The sequence below is a fragment of the Myotis daubentonii genome, chromosome 16, assembly GCF_963259705.1.
Source record: "Myotis daubentonii chromosome 16, mMyoDau2.1, whole genome shotgun sequence".
NCBI lineage: Eukaryota > Metazoa > Chordata > Mammalia > Chiroptera > Vespertilionidae > Myotis > Myotis daubentonii.
Genome location: NC_081855.1, coordinates 49,943,588 through 49,957,507, shown reverse-complemented (window position 1 = coordinate 49,957,507; position 13,920 = coordinate 49,943,588). Strand labels below are relative to the sequence as shown.

The following is a 13,920-nucleotide window of genomic DNA, read 5'->3' as shown; positions in this document are numbered from 1 at the left end:
CCAATCCAGAAAAGCCCAAAGGCCTGATGCGATAGGAAGCCGAGATTACCAAGTATATCACAGGGGGTTAAAGTGAGCGGGTCACCTTTACTTGCACCCATTGCTTCTGAATCCACGGATACTAACCTTTATGGATACATAGAGTACTACATATGTCAACCTAACAATGGTTATTGGGTCAAAACACATACCACATTTAGAAGGCAATATATCAATCCTACAGGTAATCACTCTATGGTGGTGTCTTTGCTACACGCCTAGAACACTATTACAATTTTTTAACCAGGCCAGTCATTTCTCTGTCATGTGATGTATGATAGGACAACTAGATCCATGGTTATGTGCCTATTGTTGACCTTGTTCTTTATAAAGTCCCTGAATCAAAAATGTTGCTGTGCAGCATCCTATAACCATACAGTGTAATCTGGTAGATAAGACTGCAGACAAGGAAGATAATTCCACATACAAAACATGCAATCATAGAAAGAAAGAACTGCTGTCTTTTCAATGTGGAACACTGTAGAACATTGCTCTGTGTGGGTGATTATTTTTCAAGATGGATGTTATAGCTAAGGATTCAACACCATTCTCTGCTTATGACAACAGCACATAGAGCAGAGGTGCCGTGGGGAGAGGAAGCCCTTGCTCTTGGTTCACACAAAGCCTCTGTCCCTTCCTCCAGGCTACTTTGCTCATGCTCCCTGTGCAAATGTTGATGCACCTGAGAAGGGACACAGGCTGAGCTGTATCAAACTCATAGTTGTTCATTGTCTCCTAAATGGTGGATATGCTCTGGAGGGTTGGGGATTGAGGTGGGACAGAATGTGGAAACGCTTTCTGTACACAGACCATCTCCCTCTACATGGTTCTTCTCCAAATGCCTATAGTCCAACCTTGCTCCTTCGGGATTCAGCCAATCAGTCAAGCCTTTGACCACTTGCAAATAGCCATTTACATCGTTCCATCAGGTTGGTTTTTTGTTTGTTTGTTTTTGCAAAAAAATCATACACATATAAGTAATACTCAATGTATTCAAAGTTCTTTTCATTGGAAATATTTCCTCTGTACACTCACTTTGAGTATTGATCTCTTGCCATAAAAACTTCATTGGACATAAATTCTGCTATTTTACAGAGGTAAATGAAAGCCATTGTTTGCATTCTCAAAGAAGAAATATCCTGAGAAAAGATTCAAGTGACCATAGTTTATTTGGGATGCACGGATCACATTGGCAGAGAGTTGAGAAAATGATGAGGCAGAAATGTGTATAAAGCCAGTACCAAGTTTACAACGAAGTGCAAACCTGGGGGAAAAGTCTCCTAAAGGATGGAAAACACACACTTTGGAATTGTCTTACTTGACAAATGAAGGAGCCAGAGTCTTTATAAAAAGGTCTCCAGAATTACTGAGTGAATGTTTTTGTTAGGTGACATGCACTGACATCATGACTTTCTGCTTTAACATGAATATAACCCTAAGACATAAAAGTGAACATCTGGTGGGAGGAAATTGGTCTGAGCACACTAAGTCCCAAAATATGTACAAGTCAATTTGGAGAGCTATATATAACAAATGACTAATTAGTGGGTTGCTCAAACAATAACATGTATTTCTCACAGTTCTGCAGGTTGGGATATCCAAGATCAAGGTGCTGGCAGGTTAGGTGCCCACTTAGGTGGATCTACCTCCTGGTTTGCCAATGCCTGCTTTATTTCTGTATCCTTCACTGACGCACATACACACACAGCGAGAGAGAGAGAGAGAGAGAGAGAGAAGACTCTAGTCTCTTTTTGTATCAGAGCACTAATCCTATCATGGGGGACTTGCCCTCATATCTTCAGCCAAATCTAATTACCTCTCATAGATACCGCCTCCAAATGCCATTATATTGGATACTAGAGGCCCAGTGCACAAAAATTTGTGCACTAGGGGGTGGGGGGCTTCCTCAGCCCAGCCTGTGCCCTCTCGCAGTCTGGGTCCCCTCAGGGGATAACCACCTGCTGGCTTAGGCCCGCTCCCTAGGGGATCGGGCCTAACCTGGCAGTCAGACATCCCTCTGACAGCCTGGGAGCCCTCGGGGGATGTCCACATGCCATCAGGGAGCAGGCCCAAGCTGCAGTCAGACATCTTTAGTGCTGCTGAGGAGGCGGGAGAGACTCCCTCCACCACCGCTGTACTGGCAGCCATCAGCCTGGCTTGTGGCTGGGCAGAGCTCCCCCTGTGGGAGCACACTGACCACCAGGGGGCAGCTGCTGCATTGAGCGTCTGCCCCCTGGTGGTCAGTGTGTGTCATAGTGACCAGTCATTCCCAGTCGTTCTGCTGCTAGGGTCAATTTGCATATTACCCTTTTATTATATGGGACTAGGGCTTCAACATATGAATTTTGAGAGGAAACACTCAGGCTGTAAAAGTGAGGTAACTGGAAACATCATCTGCAGTCTCCCCTTGATACTGTCAAGCTTCCTCTGCTTCTTCAAATTGTGAACATCCACAATTTCTAGATTAAGAAGAATAATTAGAAAAGGAAAAAGAGGAAGAGAATTCTACACCCCACAAAACTAGAAAAGGAAGAAATAAGGAAGATCAAAGTTAATAGAGAAAGAAAATAACAAAGACAAAAGCTGAAAAAAATAGACTAAGAAGACAATAAAAAGAATCAATGAAACCAAGAGCAGATATTTTGTAAAGAAGGAAAATTGAAAAACCTTTAGTTAGACTCGTTAAGAAAAATAGTAGTAAGACTCAAATAAAAAAAATCAGAAATGAAAGAAACAATGCTACAATTGATATCACAGAAACCCTACCAAGAATAATTTGTAAAGAAATTGAAAATCTGAAGTCATCCTATATAATAAAGAGCCAATATGCTAATTAGACCAAACAGCAGAATGACCATTTGGATATCCTTCCGGACGAAGCTGGGGCTGTGAGGGCTGGCCAAGGAAGCCAGGACTGCAAGGGCCAGCCAAGGCTTCGAGGGGCTGCGAGGGCCGGCCGAGGCTGCGAGGGGCTGTGAGGGCGAGCCGATGCTGTGAGGACCAAGCCCCTTGCACGAATTTTGTGCACCGGGCCTCTAATATTAGTAATAAATAGACTCCATAATAGAAAACCTCCCACAAACAAAAGTCTACAAGCAGGTGGCTTCACTAGTGAATTCCACCAATCATTTAAAGAAGAATTAATACCAATGTTTCTCAAACTCTTCCAAATAACAGAAGAGGAAGGAACAATTTCCAATCTCATTTATAAGGCCAGCATTACCCTGATACCAAAACCAGACAAGGACAACAAAGAAAGAAAATTACATGTCAATATCCCTGATGAGCATGGATGGAAAATTCTCAACAAGATATTAGCAAAAAGAATTCAATGAAAGATTGAAAGACTCATACAACATGATCAAGTGGAACTGATTTCAGGGATGCAAAGGTGGTACAACATCTGCAAATCAATGTGACACACCACATAAACAAAGTGAAGGATAAAAAATCCTATGGTTGTCTTAATAGAGGCAGAAAAAGCATTAGCCAAAATTCAATACCTATTTATTATAAAACTATCAACAAAGAGGGCATATAGGGAACATACCTCAACATAATAGTGGCCATATATGAAAAGCCCACAGCTAACTTCAAACTCTATCATGGAAAGCTAAAAGCTAGAGGCCCAGTGCACAAATTTGTGCATGGCTGGGGTCCCTCAGCCTGGCAGGCAATTGGGGCCAATTGGGGCCACAGGAGGTTGGCCAGGGAAAGGGGCCGAGGGAGGTTGGCTGTTGCAGGAGGTTGGCTGTGGGAGCACACTGATCACCAGGGGGCAGCTCCTTCATTGAGTGTCTGCCCCTTGGTGGTCAGGGCGTGTCATAGCGACCAGTCAACCGGTCGTTCAGTCGCTTAGGCATTTATATATATAGATCAGACACAAGACAAGAATGCCCACTCTTACTTAACATAGTATTTTATTCAACATAATATTGAACTCTTATTCAACATAGCCCCATTAGTAAGAAAACTAAGGTATCCAAATCAGTAAAGAAGAGGTAAAACTGACTCTATTTATAGATGATGTAATATATAATGAGAGAAAAACATAAAGACTCCACCAAAAAACAGTTAGAACTAATCAACAAATTCAAAAAAATTGCAGTCTATACAGTCAATATACAAAATGCTGAATTCCCACACATTAACAAACCATCAGAAAGAGAAATTCAGATAATAATTCCACTTACAATTGCATCAAAATGAAAATATATAGAAATAAATTTAACCAAAGGGGTAAAAGACCTGTGCCTGTCACTAAAAGACATAAATGAAAGAAATTGGAGAAGACACAAATAATGGAAGAATATCTGTGCTCATGGAATGGAAAAATTAATATTAATGTCCACAATGCTTAAAGCAATCTAAAATTCAATGCAATTAATATTAAAATTTTAATGGCATTTTTTTTCACAGAAATGGAAAAAAATCCTAAAATTTATATGGAACTAAAAAAATTTCTGAATAGCCAAAACAACCTTGAGAAAGAAGAGCAAAGGTACAGGCATCATGCTCCCTGATTTCAAACTATATTACAAACCTACAGTGGTCAAAATATTAAGTTATTGGCAATAAAAACACACCCACATATCAATGGAGCAGAATACAGAGCCTAGAAATAAATCCACATATTATATGGCCAATATCTTTATGACAAAGGAGCCACAAATATAAATTGGGGAATGCATATTCTCAATAAATGGTGTTAGGAAAACTGACAAATATTAACTAGACTTATTGTGATGATGATTTTCAATATATACAAATACAAATCATTATGTCCCACACTTGAAACTAATATAATGTTTTATGTCAACTGTACCTCAATAAAAAGGCAAGTATAGCTATATGCCACTAGAATTCATAAGGCTCACAATATCAGAAAAAGCAGGTGACCCTGCTGTAGTGAAATATTGAGACTCTGTTCTTTCACACTGTTGACTATGTGCTTTCCCTACGACATGGCTATTTCACTCCTACAAATTTACCTAGAGAGAGAGAATTGAGCACAAAAACACTGAAAAATTTATGGCTGAACATTTTCCACATTTGTTGGAATATATCAATTACACAACAAATACACCTTAACCATCATATATCTCACCTGTTTGCCTCAATTTATAGAAGAAAGTATGTGTACGTTAGGATGTCTCACCTGAGATGCTGACCCAGTAAGAAAACAGAGATGGAACATGAATGCATTGATGCTCTGAAACCTAGTGGGTGGCTTCTGCCTCTACTCTCCTGTTTTGATGCTGATTTGCATTAGAGAAAAAATAAGTGGTATGTCCTCTACCCAAGGGTGTCTGATGGAACTGGAAAACAATTTCTAGTTGGTGGCCACAGGCAAATAATGCTAGAGTTCTCAATCCAGATTCTGGGAGATCAGACTTACACACAAGCAGGGCTCCATCCATACAGAACTCACTGGCTCCTGACATCTCAGGACACTTCCCAATATTAACCGGGCCAACAGTGTAAAGATGAGAAGAGACAACTGTTCTGACCTTCACCAAGCCAGCAGGAAAGACCACCGACCACATGATGTCACATGACTAGAAATGTACCTGAGGATGATACCTGTTTCGCTTCTGGAAAGGGCTGTAAATTAGGATTCACAATTGAGGAAAAGATCAAACAGTTATTTACATAAGCCTCAAAACACTCAGAGAACAACTTCCTCCTTGACAATTCCACAGTAATTACCAAAACAACCAAGAGGAAAGTCCTGCTTATTGGTCCCAACAATGGGGGTCCAGAGTATAAAAGTCTCAGAACAGAAGGAATCAACAGAATCTAAGAAACTCACCTCTGAACAGAAGCTCACCCTCCACACCTGACAAAATGAGCTGCTCCTCTTGCTGCCAGCCCACCTGCTACAGGACCACATGCAGAACCACCTGCTGGAGGCCCACCTGCTGTGGGTCCAGCTGTTGTGGGTCCTGCTGCTGCCAGCCTTGCTGTAGCCCTTGCTGTGGGTCCAGCTGCTGCCAGCCTTGCTGCCGCCCTTGCTGTGGGTCCAGCTGCTGCCAGCCTTGCTGTAGCCCTTGCTGTGGGTCCAGCTGCTGCCAGCCTTGCTGTAGCCCTTGCTGTGGGTCCAGCTGCTGCCAGCCTTGCTGTAGCCCTTGCTGTGGGTCCAGCTGCTGCCAGCCTTGCTGCCGCCCTTGCTGTGTGAGCAGCTGCTGCCAGCCTTGCTGCTGTAGCACTCCCTGCTGCCAGCCCAGCTGCTGTGGGTCCAGCTGTGGCGGGTCCTGCTGCTGCTCACCCTGCTGCCAGCAAGTTTGCTGCAGTCCCGTGAATGTCTGCAGAACCTGCTACCACCCCACCTGCTGCTGCGTGCCTGGGTGCATCCGCTATGGCTGCGGATCCAGCTGTGGCCAGCCCTGCTGCTGCTGATCACCTCGCCAGACAACCACCATCTGCACACATATCCTCTGTGAACTGACCTGCCATGATGGAAACAAATGAACCTTCTGGGCTTTGTTGACAACCAACAAGCGAGACCATAACTTCTGTGACTCATCTGCCTGTTTAAAGAGTCAGCTGGATGGAGTGCAGAGGACTTCCCTCAGTCTCTTCCTCCCGTGTATGTGGATCTTGCCCCCACTTTGTGCATCCTCAATATGCAGTCATGGTCTTGCCTTTGACTCTGAAGTCAGGACCAATGGCTCCCTCTAAATAACTGAGTCAACAAATCTTCCTATTCCATTAATAGGTTTCTATAACTGAATAATAATTTTCCTAATCACAATTCCTTACAATGTAATCATGATTCTTGTATAAGACTTTCTTCCTTCGGGATCACACTGAATTGTCTTATCAGATGCAGGGCTCTTCTCTATGTGTTTCTTAATAAAGTCTATACCATAAGCCATCCATATTGTGTGTATTTATTGTACAGCATTCCTGATTTAAATACATATTGCATACTATACATATCATTCATTCTGAGCACAATAGCTCCCACAACTATCATCTACAATTTCAGAAAAACAAATTCATTGCATAATGTCACAAGCTAAGAATAATGACCAGACTCAGATCCAGGACTGGGTCTTCTGTTCCTGATCAAGACACTGACGTTTACATGTCAAAGATGTAGAGGTCTGAGCCTCAGGTTACAATACCCTTAGTAAGCTGTGGTGTTGCCATTGTTCAGATAAGGTTGTCATGGGGCACGTACACACCATGAGACACCCCAGTAACTTCCCACATTCCAGATGTACTTCTCCCTGCTCTCTACATCTTCCTGCTAATTATCACTCACCAAATAGTAACTGCTTTCTCTGCCTGCTACTCACTGTTATGAGGAGTCTAAACTGACCAGATGATAGCTGTAACATTAGATTATGTTCCTGACAGAATGTGCTTTCATGGGAGTAAAGTTACCAATCCAGAAAAGCCCAAAGGCCTGATGTGATAGGAAGCCGAGATTACCAAGTATATCACAGGGGGTTAAAGTGAGAGGGTCACCTTTACTTGCACCCATTGCTTCTGAATCCACGGATACTAACCTTTATGGATACATAGAATACTACATATATGTCAATCAAATAATGGTCATTGGACCAAAATATATGCCTCATTTAGAAGACAATATATCAACCCCCCAGGCTGTCATCTTTATGGTGGCATCTTTGCTGCACATCTAAAACACCATGCTCATTTTATTATCAGTCCAGCAACTTCTCTGTCATGTGATGTATGGTAGGGCAAGTAGATCAATAGGACAAGTAGATCCATGATTATAGGCCTATTGTTGACCTTGCTCATCATAAAGTGGTTCCCTTGGTCCCAAAATGTTGATATCCAGCATCTTGCCATAATAGGCTGTAAGTTCATGGGTAGCAATGCAGACAAAGACAATTGCACACACCAAACTCAAAACCATAGACAGGAAAAACTGCTGTTTTCAATGTGGAAGTGGTACAAGTAGAACCTTGCTCTGTGTGGGTGATTACTTTTCAAGATGGATGTTATAGCTAAGGATTCAACACCATTCTCTGCTTATGACAACAGCACATAGAGCAGAGGTGCCGTGGGGAGAGGAAGTTCTTGCTCTTGGTTCACACATAGCCTCTGTTCCTACCTCCAGGCTACTTTTCTCATGCTCCCTGTGCAAATGTTGGTGCACCTGAGAAGGGACACAGACTGGGCTGTATCAAACTCATAGTTGTTCAGTGTCTCCTAAATGGTGGATACTCTCTGGGGGGGTTGGGCATTGAGGTGGGACAGAACGTGGAAACACTTTCTGTCCACAGACCATCTCCCTCTACATGATTCTTCTCCAAATGCCTATAGTCCAACCTGCTCCTTCCAGGACTGTGAGCAGTCAGTCAAGGCTTTCACCACTGGAAAATAGTCAATTAACATCGTTCCCTCGGGCCACTTTTTTAATCCAAAAATACATACATATATAAATAATGCTCAATATACTCCTCAGAGTTGTTTTAACTGGAAATATTTCCTCTGTCCACTGCCTTTGAAACTAGAAGTCTCTTGCCATAAAAACTCCATTGGGCATAAGTTCTGCTATTGGGGTTATCAATTAATGAATTTTGATGTATCCCGTGTCCATATATTATAATAATTGTAGGTTTTTCGGGAATAAAATGAATTGTGCTAAAAATTATCATCCTTGTGTTCATTAGCCATGGACGTCATCGCTACACCATGATCTTCTCCCTGGTTTGGGAGAAGACCTATCATTATTCCTGGTTTGGGATGTTTATAGTTTGTAACATTGAGGTCAGTTGTACTAAGAAAGAGATAAAGAGATAAGAGAGAAATAAATCTTAGCTTATTAAGGGGAAAGAAAAGGGAAAGTTACTATTCTCTACTAAAAATAAGGGTGATGAATTGATTTGTTTTTGTCATGTCTGTTGAGAACATAAGAACAGTGGTATCTCCAAGAAAGTATCTGCCAGCAGACTGGCTGCCCCAGTAAAAGAAAGGAAAATAGAGGAAGTAACACTTCCAGATTAATCCATGGATGGTCATAATATGTAAGATGGTAGCTGGATAATAAAACAAAATATTTGTAAGGGATGATTATATGGTATAGGTAAGAAACAACTCATGAGTTGGCATAAAGAATACACTGTATTTCCCTTAACAGTAAAACTAGCGAGTGGCAGAGCAGGAACCTGAGGACTTTTCCATATGATTTATAAACCTCATACCAAAATCAATTGTACTTACTTCCACAATAAAGAACTTATGGCTGAAGATAAAATCAGAGATTAACAGATGTACAATTTACAGAAAATGGATAATGGAAACTAGAAGCATCTTACACAATCGGCACAGATGCCAAGTAGTAAGAATAGTAACAAATGTCCATACATTTCAGGATCTTATTATATTCCATCAAACCATAATCTAGGAACAACTACAATATTAAGAGAAACTACTCTTAACAATTTCTTCACAATAAGGATCTATTTGGCAATGTCAATTTCATGGTCCTTGAGAAAAATTGAGCTTCATAAAATTCATGCACTCAACAGGAAAATGCTGTCCTTCATCAGAGTGCATTCCACGAGGCGGGGAAACACATGCAAGAGATAGAGTGAAGGGAATGCAATGCTGCAGCAGGACTATCAGGGGACAACGTGTCTAATGAGAGGAGGAGCTGCTCTGCAATGCCTTCTGACTGTCTGAGCAAAGGATCCAAGAGGCCCAGGAGGGTGGGCTCTTACATAAGGAAGCTCTGTTCTGGGAGATGTTAGCAAATGGGATAGCTACCATGGGGGTAGGAACTCACATCACTGCAGGAATCAAGCATCAACTAAACAACCAATTGGTAGATACTGGGATATTGTATCTTTGATTTGCACTCTCCGTGAGTAAATTCAATAGGGGACTCTAAGGGTCCTTTCCATTACCGAGTCTCTCTAAAGTCCCCAAATTCTCTCTGTTGTCCAGTCACTGTCACTGACTGCTTGCTGACATTACTGTCATTCTCAGAAGTCCACAAGCATTCAAAAGCATCACACTGAAATAAATACATGGCACAGCGTGCCATGACATTATTATGCATTCACCTGGGAGAACAAGAAGCTCCCTTTCAAGTCGATTTTCAGAATTGTGACAAATGTATGAGGAGCTGAATTTAAATCTCGCAGACTCAGACATCTGATCTCAATCACACACAAGGATGAGTTGCTACCCGACCCCTGAGGCATAACAACTTTACTGATCCTCATAAATTCATACGCCAGTGATTAGCCACAATTATAAATGTAGTAACTGTAGTTCTTATAGTGTATTTGACCAGTCGTTTCTCAGTCCACAAAGGCCTCCCAGGGTAGTCAAATAAAGCAGGAGGGTTATTTTCTGAGCAAAGAATCAGAAGAAATAATTTAGAAGAACACAGTGTTTAGTGGCACTGCCTGCATTCATGTCAAACAAGTGCTCTTGCCTCAGGAACTGGAAGGCTCAGGTGCAATGTCCCTCTCCCCTGTGCGGGGCAGCTGTGCTCTGCTCACCTCTGTCCGTGTGCCTCTCCTGACTCTGAGCTTCCAGGGTTCACTGCCACATGCCCATTTGAGAAACACATTCATTTGTACATGATCTCAACCTGGGTAGTGGATATTCTCCTTGTCTTGATATGATTCTTCCTCTTTAAAGTGCCTGTATAAATTGGTTCTGCTCCTGTTTGTGTCTTTACATTCAGCTTTAGAATAGCAATCCTATCATGTGTGAATGATATAACTATGCATCTAAAATGTCCAAAAAATCTATCAATGAGCTATTAGAAATAATTATGCAGTTTGATTACAGGATCAACATCCAAACATGAATTGTATTTGTATATGTCAGAAATAGAATTTAACATTTCAAGTATAACACATTCTAAATCCATGGATACTAACTTTCATGAATACATATAGTACTACATATATGTCAAGCAAATAATGGTCATTGGACCAAAATATATGCCACATTTAGGAGACAATATATCAATCCTCCAGGTTGTCATCTCTATGGTGGTATCTTTGCTGCACATCTAAAACACCATGCTCATTTTTTATTAGTCCAGCAACTTCTCTGTCATCTGATGTATGGTAGGGCAAGTAGATCCATGATTATGTGCCTATTGTTGACCTTGCTCATTATAAAGTGGGTTCCGTGGTCCAAAATGTTGCAATCCAGCATCCTGCCACAATAGACTGTAAGCTTGTGGGTAGCACTGCAGACAAAGACAATTCCACACACCAAACTCGCTACCATAGAAAGAAAGAATTGCTGTGTTTTCAATGTGGAAGTGGTACAAGAAGAACATTGGCTGTGTGGGTGATTGCTTCCAAGATGGATATTATAGGTAAGACTCAAAACCATTCTCTGCTTATGACAACAGCACATCAATCTAAATACTGTATGGCCAAAGTAACAACACTGAGAAGAGACCACTATCCTGACCTTATTCAAAGCAGGAGGAAGTAATACACGACCAGATGATGTCACATGACCAGAAATGTTGCTGGGGATGATTCCTGATTGTTCCATTTCTGGAAAGGATTCTTAAGTAATATTCCCAATTAAGGAGAAGATGAAACGGTAATTTACAGAACCCTCAAAACACAAGGGGAACAATTTCCTCCTTGACAATTTCCTTGTGACTATAAACAAGGAAACAACAGCAAGGAAAGTCCTGCTTATTGGTCCCAACAATGGGGGTCCAGAGTATAAAAGTCTCAGAACAGAAGGAATCAACAGAATCTAAGAAACTCACCTCTGAACAGAAGCTCACCCTCCACACCTGACAAAATGTGCTGCTCCTCTTGCTGCCAGCCCTCCTGCTACAGGACCACATGCAGAACCACCTGCTGGAGGCCCACCTGCTGTGGGTCCAGCTGTTGTGGGTCCTGCTGCTGCCAGCCTTGCTGTAGCCCTTGCTGTGGGTCCAGCTGCTGCCAGCCTTGCTGTAGCCCTTGCTGTGGGTCCAGCTGCTGCCAGCCTTGCTGTAGCCCATGCTGTGGGTCCAGCTGCTGCCAGCCTTGCTGCCGCCCTTGCTGTGTGAGCAGCTGCTGCCAGCCTTGCTGCTGTAGCACTCCCTGCTGCCAGCCCAGCTGCTGTGGGTCCAGCTGTGGCGGGTCCTGCTGCTGCTCACCCTGCTGCCAGCAAGTTTGCTGCAGTCCCGTGAATGTCTGCAGAACCTGCTACCACCCCACCTGCTGCTGCGTGCCTGGCTGCATCCGCTATGGCTGCGGATCCAGCTGCTGCCAGCCCTGCTGCTGCTGATCACCTTGCCAGACAACCACCATCTGCACACATATCCTCTGTGAACTGACCTGCCATTATGGAAACAAATGAACCTTCTGGGCTTTGTTGACAACCAGCAAGTGAGACCATAACTTCTGTGACTCATCTGCCTGTTTAAAGAGTGAGCTGGATGGAGTGCAGAGGACTTCCCTCAGTTCTCTTCCTCCCGTGTATGTGGATCTTGCCCCCACTTTGTGCATCCTCAATATGCAGTCATGGTCTTGCCTTTGACTCTGAAGTCAGGACCAATGGCTGAGTCAACAAATCTTCCTATTCCATTAATAGGTTTCTATAACTGAATAATAATTTTCCTAATCACAATTCCTTACAATGTAATCATGATTCTTGTATAAGACTTTCTTCCTTCAGGATCACACTGAATTGTCTTACTAGATGCAGGACTCTTCTCTATGTGTTTCTTAATAAAGTCTATACCATAAGCCATCCATATTGTGTGTTTTTATTGTTCAGCATTCCTGATTTAAATACATATTGCATACTATATGCATCATTCATTCTGAGCACAATAGCTCCCACAACTATCATCTACAATTTCAGAAAAACAAATTCATTGCATAATGTCACAAGCTAATAATAATGACCAGACTCAGATCCAGGACTGGGTCTTCTGTTCCTGATCAAGACACTGACGTTTACATGTCAAAGATGTAGAGGTCTGAGCCTCGGGTTCCGATACCCTTGGTAAGCTGTGGTGTTGTCATTGCTCAGATAAGGTTGTCATGGGGCACGTACACACCATGAGACACCCCAGTAAGTTCCCACATTCCAGATATACTTCTCCCTGCTTTCTACATCTTCGTGCTAATCATCCCTCACCAAATAGTAACTGCTTTCTCTGCTTGCTACTCTACTCATATGAAAATTCCAAGCTCACCAGATGATAGTTATAAAATTACATGATATTACTTGACAAAAAGTGCTTTCTTAGGAGTAAAACTACCAATCCAGAAGAAGCTAGAGGCATGATGGTATAGGAAACCCCAATTCCCAAGCATGTTACAGGGGATTCACATGAGAGGGTCACCTTTACTTTCACCCATTATTTCTAAATCCATGATACTAACTTTCATGAATACATATAGTACTACATATATGTCAAGCAAATAATGGTTATTGAACCAAAATATATGCCATATTTAGAAGACAATAAATCAATGCCCCAGGTTGTCATCTTTATGGTGGCATCTTTGCTGCACACCTAAAACACCATGCTCATTTTTCATCAGTCCAGCAATTCCTCTGTCATGTGATGTATGGTAGGGCAAGTAGATCCATGATTATAGGCCTATTGTTGACCTTGTTCATCATAAAGTGGGTCCCTTAGTCCCAAATGTTGCTATCCAGCATCCTACCACAATAGGCTGTAAATTCATGGGTGGCACTGCAGACAAAGAAGACAATTCCACACACCAAACTCACAACCTTAGACAGGAAAAATCGCTGTGTTTTCAATGTGGAAGTGGTACAAGTAGAACACTACTCTGTGTGGGTGATTACTTTTCAAGATGGATATTATAGATAAGGATTCAACACCATTCTCTGCCTATGACAACAGCACATAGAGCAGAGGTGCCGTGGGGAGAGGAAGTC

General features: G+C 42.2%; 2 protein-coding genes across 2 annotated transcripts; both read left to right on the top strand.

Moving 5' to 3' along the window:
* Positions 1–5,886: 5,886 nt before the first annotated feature.
* On the top strand, positions 5,887–6,438 carry LOC132219324 (keratin-associated protein 9-2-like). The gene is made up of 2 exons (XM_059671687.1): positions 5,887–5,966; positions 6,087–6,438. The coding sequence occupies exons 1-2, from the start codon at positions 5,887–5,889 to the stop codon at positions 6,436–6,438; spliced, it is 432 nt and encodes a 143-aa protein (XP_059527670.1).
* Positions 6,439–11,814: 5,376 nt separating this feature from the next.
* On the top strand, positions 11,815–12,288 carry LOC132219323 (keratin-associated protein 5-4-like). Its single transcript, XM_059671686.1, has one exon. The coding sequence runs from the start codon at positions 11,815–11,817 to the stop codon at positions 12,286–12,288; it is 474 nt and encodes a 157-aa protein (XP_059527669.1).
* Positions 12,289–13,920: the final 1,632 nt, after the last annotated feature.